At 42.2% G+C, this 19543-nt stretch overlaps 1 protein-coding gene across 3 annotated transcripts in view; it reads right to left on the bottom strand.

The window, feature by feature from the left end:
• Nucleotides 1-19543, bottom strand: part of LOC136780441 (semaphorin-1A-like) — a 130949-nt gene that overhangs the window by 87096 nt on the left and 24310 nt on the right. For all 3 annotated transcript variants that reach the window (XM_066738801.1, XM_066738803.1, XM_066738802.1), the window contains exon 2: nt 11779-13475. In XM_066738801.1, the coding sequence (XP_066594898.1) occupies nt 11779-11905 (127 nt within the window). In that variant the 5' untranslated portion in view covers nt 11906-13475. The remainder of the gene's footprint in view (nt 1-11778; nt 13476-19543) is intronic.

Genomic DNA, 19543 nt, shown 5'->3' with positions numbered 1-19543 from the left:
ATGGTCAAAAGGCGAAATCTGTTTATTCCCGTATGTATGCAGCCCTTGTGTATCCAGTGAATTCTGGATGGATAGCTTTAGGAGGTATCGGTCTGCACGGTGTGGGCTTAGGGTTCATCGTCCTGACAGAATGTGATTGTGTGTAGGATTACACGTTTTAGCATATAGCAGATGTATTATTACAACTAGATACCCAATAGACCGTATAGTATAGGGGAAATACTAATTTTAGCTCGATACAATTGAAGAAACAACAACTTTTCTCCTTTAAAATGACACAAACGTCTGGCTCTCCTACGATGTAATTGAGATTTATATTTCTAAATTGGATTTACTCGTTAATATCGTGCAGCTTAAACAATGATCGGATTTTTAATATATATATAGCAAAATGGAATATTGTACTGAATAAGTAAGGTATTTTGCGAGCAAAGTCTCTTGTTCCGGAAGAGATTTAAGGTTCATCGTCCTGGGACACTCCAAGGATGATGGAGGTTACGTGTTTTTGGTGTGTTTGTGGAGACGTAGGATATGATTTAGTGTGACAAGAGCTAGAATTTTTTAACGATGAAACCTTCGTGACCCTTTGTTCGCTTCCTGCTGTGGCCGTAAGAAAAGCCAGACTGTGAATAATTTAATGGCGGCCGCACGACTCTCCTACCTTTGATCAAAGGGCCAATAATAAAACGCCACTGCTGACTTTGCTGCAGTTGTTTGGGAAACCGGCCGCAATGGAATAATATCCGGCGCACGGCTTTCATCCTGTTCCTGCAATATTTAAGACGCCATCTTTGTGCTACATAACAAAGCTATCGAAGTGTACCAACAGAACTAAATAATACTACACGCTTGAGCGAGCGAGTGAAAAGGATCCAGAGAAATAAAAGGAACTAAATCACAAGAAAATCGTTAATGGGATCGAAATATACACGTTACGTTTTGCGGGTGTGTGTGCGGCAAAGCCCAGTATACTTCAATTTCTTTACGATACATAATTTTGTGTATATATATCGAAGCAAGCGCCAGGTGGTTACCATACGATCTCAGCTGGCAGACGAGACCAGAATTAACGGAGAAAGAAGGAAAAAAATATGTGAAAGGGATATTGGGAAGTATAACATTGGAATATTTCGGGTGCTGCTATACCCGTTGTACGAAAACTCGTAATCGCTGCTCCCATCACCGTCATCATCATCATCATCATTATCATCAGGAGGTTAGGTCAAACCGATGGAAACTGCGACGAAAACGACGAGGTATAAATCTAAAATTGCACATGGATCGGCTAAAGTGATTCTGTAGAAAAAGAAGCAAACAGCGTGTTTCTCTTGTAAGGGTAACATCGAAATATTACTTTTATGGAGATTCGATGGATCGATCACGCGGAATATCCTTTTACTGGGAGTATTGAAAACCGGCCGTGGATTCCTTCCATAACCCAGCGACGAATAAAATGGAACAATTGTTGAATACAGAGAAGGAAGGGGGAAAGAAGCAAAGAAGCATCCCCTGCACCTTCTCGAGGAATCCTTCAAGACAAACTCGCGTGACAAAGTCGAAAGATCGATGGTGGCTAAAATGATCAAAGCGGGAGGTAGTCTCTCTCGATGAAATTATTGTTCTTTTATTCATCAGAAAAGTTACAGTCAGCCTTGCAAATGCGACATCTTCGCGAGGATAAAATTTCGGTTGAAATAATCGGTTTCTGGTTAAAGCATTTTCGGGAGTAGACCCGTAATATAAATCTGTCATGAATGTAGAGTCTTGTGATAAGAATTAACAGAAAAAATTGGATAGATATTTTTTAAGGATTTACAGGTAGGAATATTTAGGTATATAAAATGTAAATTATAAATTTTGGTATATATAATGAGCGTAGAGCGAATTTGTAGGGCGCAGGGTCCGAGTGCAAAATTGTTCATTAGATGTTTCCTGCCAAAGGACTATGTTGAACGATGAGGTTCCTGAGGGCATTTTGACGTAGGTTTCAAAGTTGTTCAGTTCCCGTCGTTGGTCCTAATATCGCGGCTTACGACATCCGATGCACGTCCGATCGGTCGGTCCCCTATCTCTCCCTGGATCCTGTGGGATACCTTCGAAGGACAGAGGCCGGTTCCGCAAGGTCTGACCAAGATAGGAACAGATTTCTCTATAGGATTCCGGCTGTATTGGTGTACATATTGCATCTAAGCATCCTGAGGGATAGGTCACTACCAATATACGTCCCTTTGACTCGAGGAATGTTTACCTCAACCATTATGGTACCTTCTTGACTTTGAACCCGTTCACTCGACCGAGCAACACCATCAGCCAATCCATCCCGACTCTCTACCATGTCTTTCGATCCTCTTCTTCTCCTTCTCTATCTATCTATATATATATATAAATCTCCCTCTTTATTTAACCTCTAAATTCGTGCCGAGCCATAATTTTCGTCCAACGACAGGGGCAAATATGTCCAGCACCGCCCTTTCCACGTTTTTCCAACTCCCTCGACTCACCATCAGCAGCAATAAGAAGGTAGAAAATATCCAGCCGGACAATCTTCTTTCCGAATTTAATTTTCGATTCTTCTCATTTTACCTAATCCCTCGTTTAAAAAGAGTCCGGACAAAAGAGAGCATCTTTTAATGACAATCATGAGATTTATCTTGCCTCAGCAGCAATATTGATTTAGGTGGTGGCAATGTTAAACTCTGGTAGTTGGAGCCATTTTTTTCACTTGGACGAGCCATTCGTTGGGAATGAAAGAGATTTTGGTGGGAGGTAGGTGGAGAAAACGAGAAACTAGCCGGGACATTCTTCTCGAGTAAAGAGAATGGGATTGGTGGGGTCAGGATAGAGGATCTTGTGGAACTTGGCTAGGAACAGATTACACGCTCTCTCCTCTGGACGACTTTAAAGTTCGTTGGGGAGATCTCTCGGCGTGTGCTGCTCTCGAGGAGCTTCCCTGCGTCAATTAAGGGACCGGAAGGCCGCGAAGAGGCGCCAACTGCCCAACTTACCCCGCGTCCCATTCACGTCCTTCCCCAGGATGCACTGCTCCATCCCAGAGGAAACTTGCCAAGTTCCTACGGATTCTTACAAGTCGCAATCACTTTCTCTCTTTTTCTCCCTGCCCTTCTCAATCCTTACAACTATCTCAGGATCTGACAAATACATATACCAGATTTCACCCGAAGCTTCATCGGAGAACCACGACTCCTAATCCGAAAAAATTCACACTCTCAAAATTCAATCCCAACTCTCACCCTCGAAATCCTAAGGTCACTCGGTTCAAGATCAGCCATCCAAAAGTTTATTCCTTGCAAAATAAAACACAGATTACTAATCTTTATTCCATCAGCAGCCAAAACACCTTAAAAGTATACCTCGAAATAATCCTTTCTGAGAATTTTCTTAAAACCAATCCCATAAGCAAAATTAGCAACCAAATAAAAACGTTGTCTATACAGCGTGATATTGAATTCCCTATACTTCAGCGCGGCATTGTTCCAATATTGAGGCTATATTGGAGGAATATCGAAAGCAAGCTTATCTAGAACGCGTTGAGGCAAGGTCCGGAAATGTTCGCTCAAACGAGCATGCGAGTATCGTGCGGAATCTTGAAAATTGACGACGCATCGTGGTTAACCGCGTGGTACAGTGGACTGTGCGGCCAGGAGGTAGCGAGTTGCATCAATCCTGGCGCAATTCGCGTCTAATCGAGCATGGGGCTCTCGGATCAATACCTCCCCCCCCCCCCCCGTCTCTTCAGCATTGTGTCGCTGATGCTTTGCCCGAACGAGTAGTCTCCGAGCTTTCTCCGACGTTCATGGCTGTCCACAGGCGCCCTTTCTTTTATCACCGCAGGCCAGTGGTGCGTGGGTGGGTGTTGTCTCTTCCCTCTCGAGTCTCTCGTGTATCTACCCCTCCCCCCTCCCTCCTCCTCACCCACCACCCACACCACTCCACCTGGTCGGTACTTTTAAAACCCTTCCCACCGACTGCTCCCAACGTTTATTACGGCCATTACCCTACCATGCTCGAGTGTTTGTCATTCCACGGTTATTTTCAATGGTATTTTGCGCGACAACGACGACGACGGTGGTAGCACAGCGGTGGTGGGGGCAATAATGGGATGATGGATGCATAGGACTAGCGCTCGGCCGAAAATAATGTCATTGGTGCGATGATTCAACGAGAATCGACGAGTGAGCTTTCACGAGTGCACTGGAATAGATAAGTTTATCGGAAATAGATATGTTCGTGCGAAAATAGCTCGGTATATTTGCTCGGATAAATTGTTGCCACGGCAGCCGGGAACAAATTGTCCCTTCGCTTCTATCCAAAAATCTCCCTGAATCTCGTGGAAAAATGATCGACGCTTCTTTGGCCAGTATTTTTCACTCGGTTATTGTTCGTGTCAGAAACATTCGGTGGAGGTTTTTTTCTGTTTGGTTCTTTGGGTAGGAAGATGGTGCGTGGAGGGTGGAGGAAGGGGAGGGGGTGGGAGGGTGAGATAAATAAATGCGGAGGAGAGGTGGACCGAAAATTTGCGAAACGCACGGGCGAGTTGGAAATTTACTGAAGATTAAAGTCGATAAATAAAGGCTGGGGTGAATATAGGGGTGGGGGTAGGGTTAAAGGTGGAAGAAAATAGGAAAGAGCAGGTTAAATATTTGAGTTGACATTAGATGTGTCGCGCGTTCTCTCGCACAGCGAGTGACGCATCCTGCAGGATGCTCCAGAGCGCGATCGATCCTGCAGGACCTGCCCACCGGTATATAGAGGAGTCGCGAGGAGCGGGGAGGGGAGAGGGGTCTCTGTGCTATGCCAATGACCGCTGAAAAGCTCCGATCTGTTTCTGTTCGCCATTAGCCGCCAGCTTTCATCCCCCCTCCTTCGCAAAAAACCAACAACCCTTCCAAACAATTGAACCAACATTTTTCCATAACGCTTTTCCCTTCCATTCCTCTAACGTCGGCTTTAACGCAGGCCTCGTGCCTTCCCCTCCCATTTTTCAAGGTTAACGCGTTTGTGCGATCAAGCGGACCCGAAATTAGGCTCTCTTTCAAGGGGATGCTGAAACCTGGCTGCGGATACTTTTCGCCAAACTTTCGCCTTAACTCGATCACTCCGTGTGTACGTTTTCCTGGAAAAGCCGCGCGATTATTTACCCAGACAAATCTAATTGGGCTTCTTCAATATTTGCCTCCCAGGGGCTCGAAAATTCAATCTTATCAGTCCCATATTTATGTTTATTCCACGCTCCGCCCCAAACGCTAGTTTCCAAACAAATCAAATTTCGCTTCGTATCCGCTATACAGACGCGCGTTTCATGCACTTCATGTGCATAATGCCCGAGCTCCATTATTTATTCTTAATAACGTTATTAACCTCTTCCGCGAGTCTTTTCATATTGATATTTTGCGATACGCACTATATATTTTTAGTCATTATATTTCGCGCGTCCATATCCAAAGGATTTTCAAGTTTTTCAAAATAAAATCTCGTGTCCTTGTCAGAAAGTTTGTTTTTGTTATCGTTTGATTCTTTCGAGTCTTTCCGCTGATTTGCTCTGAATTTCTCGCATGCAGTGTTATTGTGGATAATATTTTTAGTTTACCAGTTTGTCCTCTGTTTGCTATTCTACTTCACTATTATTGTTCAACGATCGGTAATAATTTAGCTATATCGCCGATGCGTCCTATCGTATCTCTCTCGATTATCGCGGGAACAATCTTGAACTTTCCAAATCGCATTAGGTCGTCACGTCAAGACGAGCATTTCGGAGCTTTCCGAAGCGAGCATCGAGATCCCCCCCCCCCCCCCTTCCCTTCGGCCATAACGACATATAATTAATCCAACTCTCTCTCCAGATTAGCGCAAAAACGAATCTAACATTTTCCGCAATTCGCTCGCTTTGCACGAAAATTCTCTTTCCAGCAATATTCCACCTTGAAAAATATACTTTTCCCCCCTTAAGCTTCCGTAAAAGGGAAGAAGGGACGGAAATAATGTTCTTTGTCCGAAAGCGGAAGTCGATTATTTTTAGCTTGATATTTAGAAAATAGCGAAAGCGAGCGAGGTGTCGTGGCTGATGGATTCCGACAGTTGGCTTTACTCAAAGTTGGCCGCTGCTGGCTAACGCGCATATGGTTATACACGTGTGAAGGGTGCCGAGTGTATACGCACAGCAAACAGAGCTACGTCTGTTTATGGAACTGACTTTTGAAGGAGTCTCTTGTTTATTCGCAGCCCTGAAAATGAAGAGCCAGCCTGCGGGTCAGCCACAGCCAGATTTTCCATGGTTTTCATCACGCTGAATTGAGGAAAATTGAATCTTTCGGTGAAAAATAAAGTTCTGTGCGAGAACCTCGACTAGTTTGGAAGAGAAAATTGTACTTTCTCTCGTAGATGGCAATAAAGGTAAGAAGATTGTAATAGCGAATCGTTTAATTTCGGAATTACTTTAAGGCGAGAGAGAGAATGCTTTGGTTAATCGATACTCGCTTTGGCTTTACTTATACCGACCGTATGGTCGTAGAAAAGTGACGAACTGTAATTACCAGTAATTTAGGTATACGAGATCGCGTTAAGCTTCTTCATTTCGCTAATGCCGATCGTCTCCCCATCTGCTGGCTTTTACTCGGGCCCCCGAGTCGTCGGAGCCGCCTCAACGGCCATTCCGAGTGGCAAATTGATTGCGCTTCGAATCAGTCGGCCTGAATTATTCATACTTTGCCCCGCGATAAACCAATTTCGAAGGGCTCCCGTCGAAATCAACGAAGAAAGGATCGACGGCGAGTTTCCACGGGGAGTAACGTAAAGGTCAGGAGGGTACTGCGAGGGAGCTGCAGGTCACTTGACCCTAAGCCTCGCAAGGTCCGACAGTCAAGAAAATCAAAAAACAAAGACTAGCTTGGAAAAACACAAATAGACCAAAAACAATTCAATCCGAAGGTCTCGAAATTACCGAGGAAATCGCTTAATCTCGCAACTTATTGTTAAAGGAACGAGGGGGAGGGGGAGAAAAACCGGAGGTCAGTTAACCTGCAGCCAGAAGATCATGGAACGTAGGTATGTACATGTGTATGTGTGTGGTTTAATCTCGTCACGCGGGCCACTGATGCGCGAGACACGCTTTCATAGTGAAATAACTCGTTGGATTTATCGACCATCGGTAAGTGCTTGGCTCAAGCCTAAAAAAGTACAATACACAGAATCCCCCGGAATTCCTTTGTCATTTTCCAAGAAAACCTCAACCGCGTCTCACTCTCCCAGCTTGAATAGTTTAACCAGTAATAGGAGTTTTTTCGCGATTATTTGTTTACTTAAAATTCCTAGCAAATGTTGGGTCGGTCGATAATTGGAAATGATCTGCAGTGTCTGTTCGAGTGGGGGTAGGCGAGCCCACCGCGCGTCACGAGACACGAGCGCAGCACAGAAATTACACGATGCTTCGTTATTAATTCGCCAACACCGTTGCGGCGGCACGGCTATGATACTGTTTTGCTCGCTGAGCCAGAATTTCTGCTAATTCTACAACGAACGAAAACCGCGCACGGCACAACCGAAATTGTAATCACCGAACAAACCCATATTGTGCACACGCATGCATATTCCTCGTTTAGGGGGCTTCCCCTCCTACTTTTCTCTTTCCTTCCCTCGTAACTTTTTCAAGCCCAGCTTTGTTTACCTATAATGTATACACACTCGAAAATCCATAAAACTTACTCGTTGTCGATTAGCCTGCGTTTCGTGAGAAGTTGGAAGGAGAAAGCAATAACAATAACAGAAGTTAGCAGAGCTCTTGGCCATTTGACAGCGCTCATTGTTGGGTAATAAAGAGTCGTATCCAGAGTGGTTTGAAAGTAATGTCAATAGGCCGTAATTTTTCACTGAGCTACGCTCGTTAAAACGCCTCGCTAAAAATGAATCGCTCGTTGGCACATATATCACAAGCCTTCCCCGAAATTCATGAAGAATTGAATATCTCTTGCACGAACTATACCGTGTTGCTTCTCCGCATCGGGAATTCTTGGTATCACTCGAATCTGAAAAAAATGTACTTGGAAATAAACATAAATAAATTTACTCTTGAACTTGCTATTAAAATAAGAGCCGTGAGATAGATGGTATCCTTTTGAATTCGTTGGAAGCGCGTTCGTTAAATTTCGCCTAATTCGTAATATCTGAGGAAACGAAAGATCATGGCAGTAAACTCGGTGGAGGAACGATAGAGTCGCTGGGAAGCAATTTATTTCTCGTCTCTCTTACCGCCGAAATATCCCTCTCGTTTCAGCTCTGCCGCAGAAAGAGTGATGGATGTTCGGGGTCTCCATATACAGGATGCGAAACATGGACTGCGTTAAACCCAAGTGGCTCCGCAATTCGAAAACCGCGCGCACGTGTGGCGCCCTCTACGACCCCGTAACCCCATCCCGCTACTCACGGTAAGTGGATCGAAAATTGTGCCAAACTACTTTTAACGCGGTGCACATTTAGCTGTACTCAAAGTTGTAAAGGAGAATCTTGAAAATATTTTCCAAATCGCATTTGGAAAGATTTCCTGCCAATCTCGTGAAAGATATCGACGTGCTTTCTTATTTAGGAGATTTCTCTGTATCTACGGCTAGGTCGCTTGTGACCTTTGCTTCGGTCAGATAGTGACTCGGGGAAGGGGCTTTTCTCGACAAAAGATTTATGAAGCTCTCTGCAATGGCAGCGCGCTACTTATTCTGCCTCGAGTACACACTCGAGGTGGGCAAAAAGTGATGCGGGGACGGTGTATGTACACGCGCGTCCCTCCGCCTTCTCCAAAGTGTTCTTCAAAAGAACGAGTGGCTCCCCCTATTCGCCTGGATCAATCATTTCCAGCCTACCACTGCTATCTGCTAATTTCTGCATGGTATCGCAGATCTTTATACGGTTATTCGTGACCCCTAATTTTCTTCGTTTTAGAGCAGGTTGAAAAAGTTGCTGTCGAAGAAAGAATTTCGCTATTTATTATGCGATCATTCGCGCAAATATCTTTCCTAGTGTGGCAACATTTAATTCTCGCGTGTTTTTAACTCCAGTGGAGAGAAGCTTGCGTGGAATTTGCGTGAATATCGTATTAAAAGATGCTTGAGGCCGGTTAATCCGCACAGAGGGCAGTGCGGGCGCGCCTGCGGTTGATAATGGCGGGAGTTACGAGTTCATTACTGCATCGGAGAGTCGACCGTGGACGTTGGATTGGAATATGGGCTATGGCGGCCAGTTAATCCAAATTACGGTAACTTTATCCGCCAGCTAGGAATACCGCAACGGACCAATCACGATGCGGCCCATACTGATGAGGATACAGTATGATTAGTCCCAGTATACCGCATCTAGCACCAACTATGTCATATAGATATATATATATCTATATAGATAGATCCCTGACTAACCACCGCCTGAAATTAGCGGGAACAGTGTCGATCGACAACCAATGTCAGCCCCCTGACGAATTACAACCAACCAATTAGTTTCACATAAATGGAAACTCAAAACTAACGCTTCCAGTGCAAAAGTCGTTCGCCTTTGGCTACATTCAAGCAGTTCCTACCAGAAAATCAATCACCAAATAATCCAATATCCCTTAAACTGGTTTTCAATCAATTTCAACTTGAATTTAGATTATACTAGCAAATCAATGTTTTCAAATTAAGGGAAGCAATTGGGAATATTCTAAATTTTTCAAAGTATCATTTTCTGAAAAGATTTAGAACAATTATGGATATACACAATGAAACTATTTATTTGTCTTTATCAAAACGGGATATTACATTATTTATTTCTTTATGTTTATTTTTGTTGATGACTTTAAGTTCTACCACATGGCTATCATCAGTTTTTGTTTATGTTTTGCAATTCTTGCAAATTTTTAAAAATGGAACAGATTTGGGTCCGACAGCTGTGTTTGGATACAACTAGAAAATAGTCTCTTTTGATATACATAAGCCTATATATCAAATTAATTAATATTTGGAATAGAAAGCTTATGTAACTATTGTTTTGTAAAATGTTTTTATTTTTATAGGAAATAAATTTATTCAAAGTTCCTCGTGTCTCATCATATTATTTTCGTCGAGTACTCGGATAGTGGCAATGGATAATGCAGTGCAACTGCTAGTTTCGTTTTCAGCAGAGCCTCCCTCGATTATCTTATGGCCTATGACTCATAGTTCGGTTCCCTCAGCGTAATCTCCCTTTCGACCCTTGCTATCGCTAACCTCCTCATATTTTCATCGAGGATACAATTTTCCAGTCCTAAATACTGCACTCTAGCAGCACAAGAAAATTGATTTCGACCTCGTTTGCCACCCTATTCGTTACTAGGAATTCACTCAAACTGTAAACGTCAAATACAAATGTATATGAAACGCGTTAAATAAATTCATCCGATTAGTTTAATTTATCGAATAAAATTGATTTAACAATTTTTCGAGCGAACCAAATGAAATGTAACTTCAAACATTTATTCATTTTTATGGAGAAAATAAAAAGGGGTACTTACGTTTAAAAATAAAATTTTTGTCATATACTTGCTGTTGAGAAACTACAGTGTTTCTTGAATATTTATAAAGAATCATTGCCTAAAGAACGATAAATATGGGTAAATTTATAACTTGGATAAGATTGTAAAATTTTTATTAGCATTTAAAATTGATCGACAAAATGTGTTTTTGTAATTTTATAAATTAATTTATGGAAGAGGTTTATCACGAAAAGCAATTGAGATGGTAATATTTGAGCTGAATTTTTAGCTCGAGATAGAGTGCTCAAGCGAGTATACTGTAGCTATGAAAAATATGAGCTAACATGATTTGATGGTAAGAGGTTGCCAGAGTAATAGACGCTCCTCTCCGTTGCACGCCTCAAACGTGGAAGCTTCGAAGTGACAGATGTGCCTCACGCGAGCTCCGTGCGGTGAGTCTCAAGTGTAAATTCATCTTTCAATGTCGGCGGAGAAGCTGTTGTCTCGAAAATCACTTGGAAACTGTGTTACCCGGCCGCTTCTTCGCGTAAACGAATTTATTACTTAATTCGTATCGTCCAATTTTGCAAAAATTCTTCAATAATATCTCCCAAGACGTCAACTATTACGTAGCTGAAAAACTAAATAAAATTAAGCTCGTTAAGAGGCGAACAAAGAAACTAGAATAAAGCTTTTCTTCAAAGTTTGAACCCTTCCGCTTGAAATGCCGTGCGAGATACGTGGTAGAAAATCGGATCAAACTTGAATAACAACTCGTGCCAGGTCCGTTACATCTGAATAAATGTAACCATTTTTACTTTGTTTTTGGCGATTGGCAAACTTTCAAACGTTCAGTCAAACGTGAAATGGGTCGATATCTTATTGATCGAAGTGCACTCCATCAAAATTTAAACTTCAGAAAAAGGTGGAAAAAAATTGGAGCCAGCCTGAATAATGAACAAATATTCCAAAGATTTTGGATCGATGATGTTTTTTAAAGTTAGGTGCATTTGTTCGAGGCAAAAGTATTCCGAGGAACGAGATTACACGGTGCATTATAATTTCTGTCGCTTCTAAAATATTTATTCCGAAACCTTCCCGTTGCTGAGAGCGACGATATTACGATTAGCATAATTATGGTAAAGTATTGAAATTGGATGTTAAACAGTGCGACTCATTGTGATCAAAGAAATTCAAGCTGGCTGCATTGATTATTGGAATGGTCCGACAGGGCGGAAGCTGAAGAACCATTGAGATAAAAACAAAGAAGAAGAGTGGGGTCGATGACTCACCTAGTTGGACGTACATCTTGGGCCTGACGTTCTCCTGCCATGCAGCTAGGGCCACCGTAGTCATGGCGACCAGCAGCCAGCAAGTCGCCGCAAGATTCGCCTTGAAAAACCTCGACGACCTCGTCATCTTGGCGAGAATCCACTGATAAGCCAAAAACTTTGGTCGGGCACACACAAGGGCGCACACACACAAATACACACAGAGCAACACTTGCACAGAATCACCAAAATCACTTTGGATCACTGGCAAATAGATGGGGGGAGGTTGGGGGATGGGGCAAGGGTGGACGTATCACTTTAGCAGGCACACCTGTGACGCAACAGCTTGTAGGGATGGGGAGGGAGAGAGAGGGCCGTGCTCGACGGCAGAGAATCCTGGTGGCTCGCTCAACGGCGCGTAGTCACGTGCGTGATGACGTCGCTTCTTGAAAAGCGTGCTCCAGGCGGCGCGGCGCTATTCGGCGGCGTCCCCCGGTGAGCATCGTGCATGCCCAGCTGTTCCCCGAACGCGAACACCTTCAATCCCGAATCACCTCCTCCTCCTCCACCGCTACCACCACCACCATATATTCCCTCACCAATATCCAGCTGCTTCTCCACGCACCTTCAATCCTCCTCCACTATCGCCAGCAACATAAATATTCCTCAATCCCTCTGGAATCGCCTGCGATGGAACACACTTTGCCACCCTCAAAATCTTCCAATAGGCCGGATTCGCTCGACGATCGTAATTAAAATCAACCCAATCAGTTTTAAAGGGACCGGAGTATCTCTTTCGTAATCTCAACGAATCGACCGAGTTATTTCATGATCAAAACAAACCTTTCGATTATTCAATAATGAAATATTGACGCTAAGCGAGCGTGAATTTCGATGAAATAGTGGACTCGCGGGATAATTGCTGCAGCGATAATCGAATCAACCGGAAGTGGAGACCGAGCAGCTTTTGTTCCGGCTCGGAATAGCAGTACGGGAAATTAGAAAGAAAAAGATTTTAAAAACGACCCGCACTGGGCGACGATCGCCGATCGACTGAAGTTCTCGGCGGCAGGTGGCGCGCGTAATCCCCACCAAGTCGACGAAACTGCGCGCGCAGCTATTAGCAATGTCTTTGTCCTGCTAACGGCAGTCGATCTTCCCCTACGAGCGTCGTAGCTGCCATTCGTGTTTTTCCGTCCTTCTCTTCAATAGTGCAACGCACCCGAGTTGTTCCTTGTTTCCTCTCGCTTTCACCAACGACCTCCCTTGTTACTTCTCTGCGACATTCTCTCTCTTTCTCCCTCTCCTCCTCTCTCTCTTTCTCTCCCTCTTCTCCTTCTTTCTCTCTGCTCAATAGTGCAACGCTCTCTACCGTTATCTTCCCCGCTCCGTCGATCCTCCTCGCTCTTCAAAACTCTCTCTCTCTCTCTCTCTCTCTCTCTCTCTCTCTCTTTCTCGATTTTCTCTTTAAGATTTTACTCTATATACTTCTCTGCTTCAGCCTCCCTTTTACCTATCGCTACTTCTCACCGTGAAATGGCGTTTCACGGAGATTTTTCTTCTCGAGTCTTGAGGCCACGTGCTCGAGATAGAGGACTTTTGGCCCCCAGATGGCCCTGCCTGGCTCGTTCGAGATGTGGAGGGGATGTTCGATTCTCAAAATGGGATCGAGCCAATCCTCGATTGGACGCTGCGACCTCAGCTCAGCTCGGTTTTACCTGCAACACGATAGATTTACAACTATTCATTCGTCCCTGACCAGGTAAAGTTTGACTAGTGTAGTAACAGAAATTTCATGGGGTATTCGGTCAAAGTCTGACTTCGAGTGGAAGCTAAAACGTTTGTTGGACGTTGGCGGGTTGGGCCAAAGCTTGATCGTTGAATTTAATGACATTAAAGAATCACCTGCGTCAACGTATTATAACCATAGTAAGTTTAATTGATTTCGCTTCGTTATTCTGATATATTGTACAAATTGTACTGCAATAGTCGAACGCTGCAATATTGGGTCAGTCCTGTATAATTATAAATTTACCTTTGATCGTATCAGTCGAATTAATTAGGTTTCACGTACATACTATTATTATACGTTTTTGTGGCCATAAGAAATATTGTAATTATGACAAATATTTTGTCACAAAGCGTTTGGTTCTGATGGGGAAAATCGCCTACTCCTGTAATTTTACATTAAAGTCGAAGTCAATTTTATTTTCATAAAACACTTAAATCTCTCGCACAGGCTTTTAGTATTTCGTAAGCTATACGGGGGCACTAATAGAGTGATGAATTTCAAAGCACAAAGCTTGAATAACGTATAACACCCACTAGAAAATAACCAGCAGCTGTTTTACTGCTAATAACTCTTGCCAGAGAACCAGATTAATTCTAAATTTTCCAACATGCATGGTGGTACTCATTAATAAGCATAAAAAGCAATACTAGCGCTAATTACATGTGTTCCAACCTATTTCCAACAGTAAATTCGTTCTGCATTTGTTGTCAGAGTTACATCAAAGTAAATTAATAAAAATAAAATACCAACGTTTAAACACGTTTCTGCAAACATTATCTTCGACGACCTTGCGTTGTAAATTTATTATGCCTCGTGTTATGTCATTTTAAAAAAAAAGTTTGGAAAATTTTATCCTCCCTTTCATAATATTTAACGTCTTGGAGATATTCGAGATTGCAGTCTCGAAAGTGTCGTGCATGCGAAGAGCGTTAAGAGGTGGGGGACGAGTGGAGGATTTAAAAGTTCCGTGACGTAACGAGATCATCTAAATGCAAGCTGATTGGCCGGGGAATTTTGTGCGTTGGGTATGCGTCGGACGTCGCGACGCAGACGTCGGCGATGTTCATTAATTTGGCTAACAGTGAGGGCAGAGGAGTGAAGGGAGAGAGTATCGAGCCCCTAATTTCTACGCCAATGATTGGACATGCGGGCATACGTGCACGAGGGAATTCGAAGTCGCCATTGTCCTCTCCTACTACCCACATCTATCCCCGAATTTCCGATCGCATTTCAGTCTAACGGGTGTCCTCCACTTTCCCCCACTATTATCCAAAATCTAACCTTACTTCAATTTTATATCAAAATTTCCTCCCCTCCTAAAATTAATTTTTTTTTTGTATCAAACGCTTATTGTTCAACGGAAGTTAATATTTATTAGTCAATTTCACATTGTTTTCAATGTAACGGGTATCCGTGAGTTTCTCATATTGTTAACCTATATTATGTTTTCCTTTTCTAAATATTTTTCAACAATACAATTTTTATTTATATAAAATAACAGGTTTTATTCCGATTATTTGAAGAATTATAATAAATTGATATATTAATTATTATATATATGCAGTTAAAATAACTTTTTTGTAAAGGACAATTACACAATTAAGGGATTAATAAATTCCCCACTAAAATATAAACTTTTTCTTTGATCGTGCATGAAAAATTGTTTCTTCCATAAAGAAATACAATTATATTTTGCCCAAAACGATTATTGTTTGTCATTCATTAACACATCTATCCCCATCGTTCCACTCGTACTTTAGCGTAACGGGTGTCCAGCAGTTCCCCCACCATTAATCAAACTCTAACTCTAACACAAGTCTTTATTTTAATCGATTGTACATGAAAAGCTCACCCTTCCACCGAAAATTAATATTTTATTGTTCAACGTATATATACTTCAACGTAACGTGTGCCTAACAGTAATCATTAACGAAATTCGAACAGAAACAGAATTCATTATTTTAATCAGATATACATGACTATAAAATTAAATTTTATAATTCCAGAACAATTATTATTTATCGTACACCAAAGAGTATAAACGCGAGTCTCTTTACTTCAACTTTAATCGATTGTATACATGAAAAGTTCACCCTTCCACGTAAAATTAATATTTTATTGTTCAACGTTTGCTTCGATTAACGCAACGCGTGTCTAGCAGTAATCCCCGCCAAAATTATTCGTAAACTGTAACAGAAGTCATTACTCTAATCAGTTATACAAGACTCTATAAAATTAAATTTTATAATGCCAGAACGATTATTGTTTCTCGTACGTCAAAGAGTATACTTAATTCTCTTACCCCTCTGTAGCTCTTAAACAAGAAAGAGATAGGTAGAAGGGGAGGGGGGTTTTATAAAATCGTGAAATTCCATTTGTTTTCCCCGAAGGAAAGTTTTGAGCGTGTCAGTGGATCAGTCGGCAAAGAGGGAGCGGCACTTTACCTTTGGTATCGGCTCCGAAGGGGTTTCCACTTTTGCATTCCGAGTATGTCGTCCGTGTGTGAGCGTGTACATGTGTATACAAGCGAATAGAAGCACACGCATGGTACGTAGAGTATAGGAAGCAAGAGCGCACGAGGGATGATCAAAAGGGATCCATGGGGTAGCGTTTGAAGGCAGCAGAGGGGAAGGAGGGGGTGGGACGTGGGAGGCAAAGTATGGTTAAAGGGGGTTGAAAAGAAGCTTGGGAGGGGTGCAAAACGGGCCTGACGGCGTTCCTCGTGCTTTGAACAGAGATACAGCTCGTTTGCTGGGTGGAGTGGTGGTGTGTGGCGAGGAGGCGGGGGTGGGGGTGTCTCATCCGGAGGGTTCGAGGCCGCAAAATCATCCCGCGGGAGCCCTGCTTCATGTCCAACCCGATTTTTCGCACGCTACACGCTCCTCGCCGTTCCTCCAAAAGCCTACACTGAATATTAATCTTGTAACCTCCCACTACTTCCCTCTCTTTAAATACGTAGAACAAATATTTCTTTTTACCTCACGGTCCTTGCTTTTGAAATGCCTGCGATGACTCTCTGTAGTCGATAGAATGGAACAATGCAGCGAGATGAAAAGGTTCGTCTGGATTTTTGAATCTCAAAATTTGCCAAAATTATTTATCATTTGTAAAGGTCCTATTGCAGGAAAATTTAGAAAAATATGTTACTAAGGACCAAAATTGTCACTTGAAAATTTATTGGTCGCGGAGGAAGTATTAGAAATATTATCAGAATAAAAGCAGTGGAGTGAAAAAGTTTAGGAGGAATGATAAAATGGAAATGGAGGGAGAGAGAGAAAGAAACATAGAATTGAGCAATTCGGATGAGTTAAAAGAGTCTTTGCTAATTAGTAGTGATTACATTGATGTAATTAGCGAGGGTGGATGAGAAGAGAATGCAAACACACGTTAACGAAAAATAGCTAGTTCGCTTTTATCCAGAGTAGACTATATATATATATATATATATATATGTATGTAATTACATTTATCTCCGGGTGTCTTTGCTTTTTTTTTATTAATATTCCATTTGTCGCGTCGTCCATTATTCTTTCGCATCGCTGCCCATTCCGGCCGAATAACGTTTAAAGAAGCGAGCGTAAAGGCTCCGTACGCCTCAAAACACCCTCTCCCTCCTACAGACACGCACCTACACGTGCAAACTCAGCACACTCGCACGTTTGATCAAACTCACCGACGTAAACTATTACAATAGACGCATACGTTCATCGCACTCACACACAGAGAAATCGATTTAAAAAAAAGTCCCTAGTTTCCTAAAGAAAACGCAAAAAATGGAAGAAGTTTGTTTGCTAATTTCAAAAGTTCATATAGTAAACAGTAATTATACTAATTAGTTTTATGGAGAAAAATTTTAATTTGCCAAAAATATGATTTCAGCAGGGTTTCTTCAAGCACAGTGTTGGTATATAAATTTGGAAAGTGCGTGAAAAACGCGAGAAGTTTTCGCAAGGTAAGTAAATTGTTTATTTTCATTAGCAATGAGTAAAACGATATAACAATATGACGTTTTTTGCGAGATTTTTAGGAGCTGCGAGAGCCATTGAATGTTGAAATATCAGACAGAATTTTCAAGGCAAGGAAAGCTCATTAGCGATTCTCGCGAATGTTTAATCATCCACAAAGACTAAGCTAATTAGTCGCCGAGACAGAATTAATAACAGCAACATTGATTCGCAATGGAATTCTTAATGCGAGCTCGCAGGCATCGGCGACGAATAATTAAGCAGCGATTATCGATGGACGAATTAAACTTGACTTTGCCTTCTGGATTATATCGTTTCCATCCTGCTGCTATGGTCGGTTTTCCTCGGATTGCGAAATATCATTTGCACAGTGGAGCACAAAAAACCTGACGCATTGGCGAACGGCTAAAAAACTGTCAGGCTATAAGCCCCTCGTAGTTTCATGAAGGCATCGCCGTATTTTTGACAGTTCAGTCAGAAATTAATTTAAGTGAAAGAGAGATGAGAGGGGGAGTGGGGGAGGGGAGTCATTGGATCGTTAAAGAAATTTTTTGGTGAAAGGTTATATCGTGGCTGAAGAGTTTTAGCATTGTAAGCGGCAGGCAGTTGTCTGCAGGGCTGCTGGGATCGATAGACCGTGCTACGAGTAAAATCCTCGGTGGACAACGCTGGAAAATGCGGATACAGCGAGATGGCAGGATGGAGGAGACGGAAAGAGAAAGGAAGAGGGAAAATGCAGAGCTGCGTTGGAAAAGGGGAGTGTGGTGGGGATGGACGGTGGTCGATGAAGGGGAAATGGCCAGAAGCTGGCTCGATCGAAAAGCACGTGATAAAACCCAATTAACTCTTCGTTATTAGTTATATCCTATCGCGCAAATAAATTGTTGCCTCATAAATAAAGCCACCTCGTCATACACCACCTTCCTAAATTAACCCAATAAATATCGCGATTCATCCACTTCCCGGCGACATAACAATAATGCCTCTTCTTAATTAGCTCGTTATTTTCTGTTATTTAATTTGTTCATCAAACTCCTTTTCTCCCCCTCCCCCCCCCCCCCTGTTTCTCCTGCTCTTGCGTTACATTTGTCGAAATATCACCCCCGATAGTCCATAGTTTATCGTATGTGTGTATTATATATTTGTTTCTGTTCTACTGTACTTCGTGTATCATACATATAAACATTTGCGAAGAATACTGGCTTATTCGAATTCCCTATAGGATATAGAGATTCATTAATAACATTTAATGAAAGAAAATGGAAACGGAGCACCCTGGGTACTCCTAGGTAGGTAGGAGGGATTAAAATAGTGAGATAGTAGCACCGGGACGGATTTTTTCCTTCCGACTCTGTTATTAGTATTCATCCTTTTGCTTTTTCTACAAAAAGATAGGACGCAATGAGATTACACGAGGCCAAAGCCTTTGCATTCTAATTTATTTTAATTATTCGACAGGTGCATACGTTTTTCTATACCTCCCCTTTTATTTAGCTCGATCCGACCCCTCCCCCCTCCTTCCTACTCATTCTCCGCTTGCATAATGAAAATAAGCAAGTGAAACGAGTGATTCCTTGAAAGCACATTATAGAGAAAAGCACTCGCTCTTTCAGCTGCTTTGTATTCCCATTTACCTGAATTAAATTCGTTAACATTCTAGCTTTCTATTAATCCTAAAGTCCAGCCCGGTATAATTGCAAAGTTTGTACAATTTTTTAAATCTCGTCCAACCGCTTGAGTTTTTTCTTCTTTCGAACCGTCGTTGTAAGAGGGAGAGGAGAGGGGGTGGAAAGAAAACTCTGCAGATACACGAGATGCATTTGGAACTTGAGATAAAAGAATGAAAAATGAAGGAAGGAAGAAAGGATCGAATAAAAGAGTAAAGCGCAAGAGTGGGTTAGGAATGGACGAAATTTAAGAGGACGAGATATTTTGGGGGTAGTTTTGGTGGAGAACCGTGGCAGTGAGATTCTGGATACAAGAGATGCATTTGGAACTTGAAATAAAAGGATGAGGAATAAAGGAACGA

Source organism: Prorops nasuta, unplaced genomic scaffold (assembly GCF_024137725.1).
Source record: "Prorops nasuta isolate Cenicafe-Biocafe unplaced genomic scaffold, Cenicafe_Pnas_1.2 PNAS00019, whole genome shotgun sequence".
Lineage (NCBI taxonomy): Eukaryota > Metazoa > Arthropoda > Insecta > Hymenoptera > Bethylidae > Prorops > Prorops nasuta.
The sequence above is the reverse complement of the archived record's forward strand: the minus strand, read 5'-3'. Positions and strand labels throughout refer to the sequence as shown.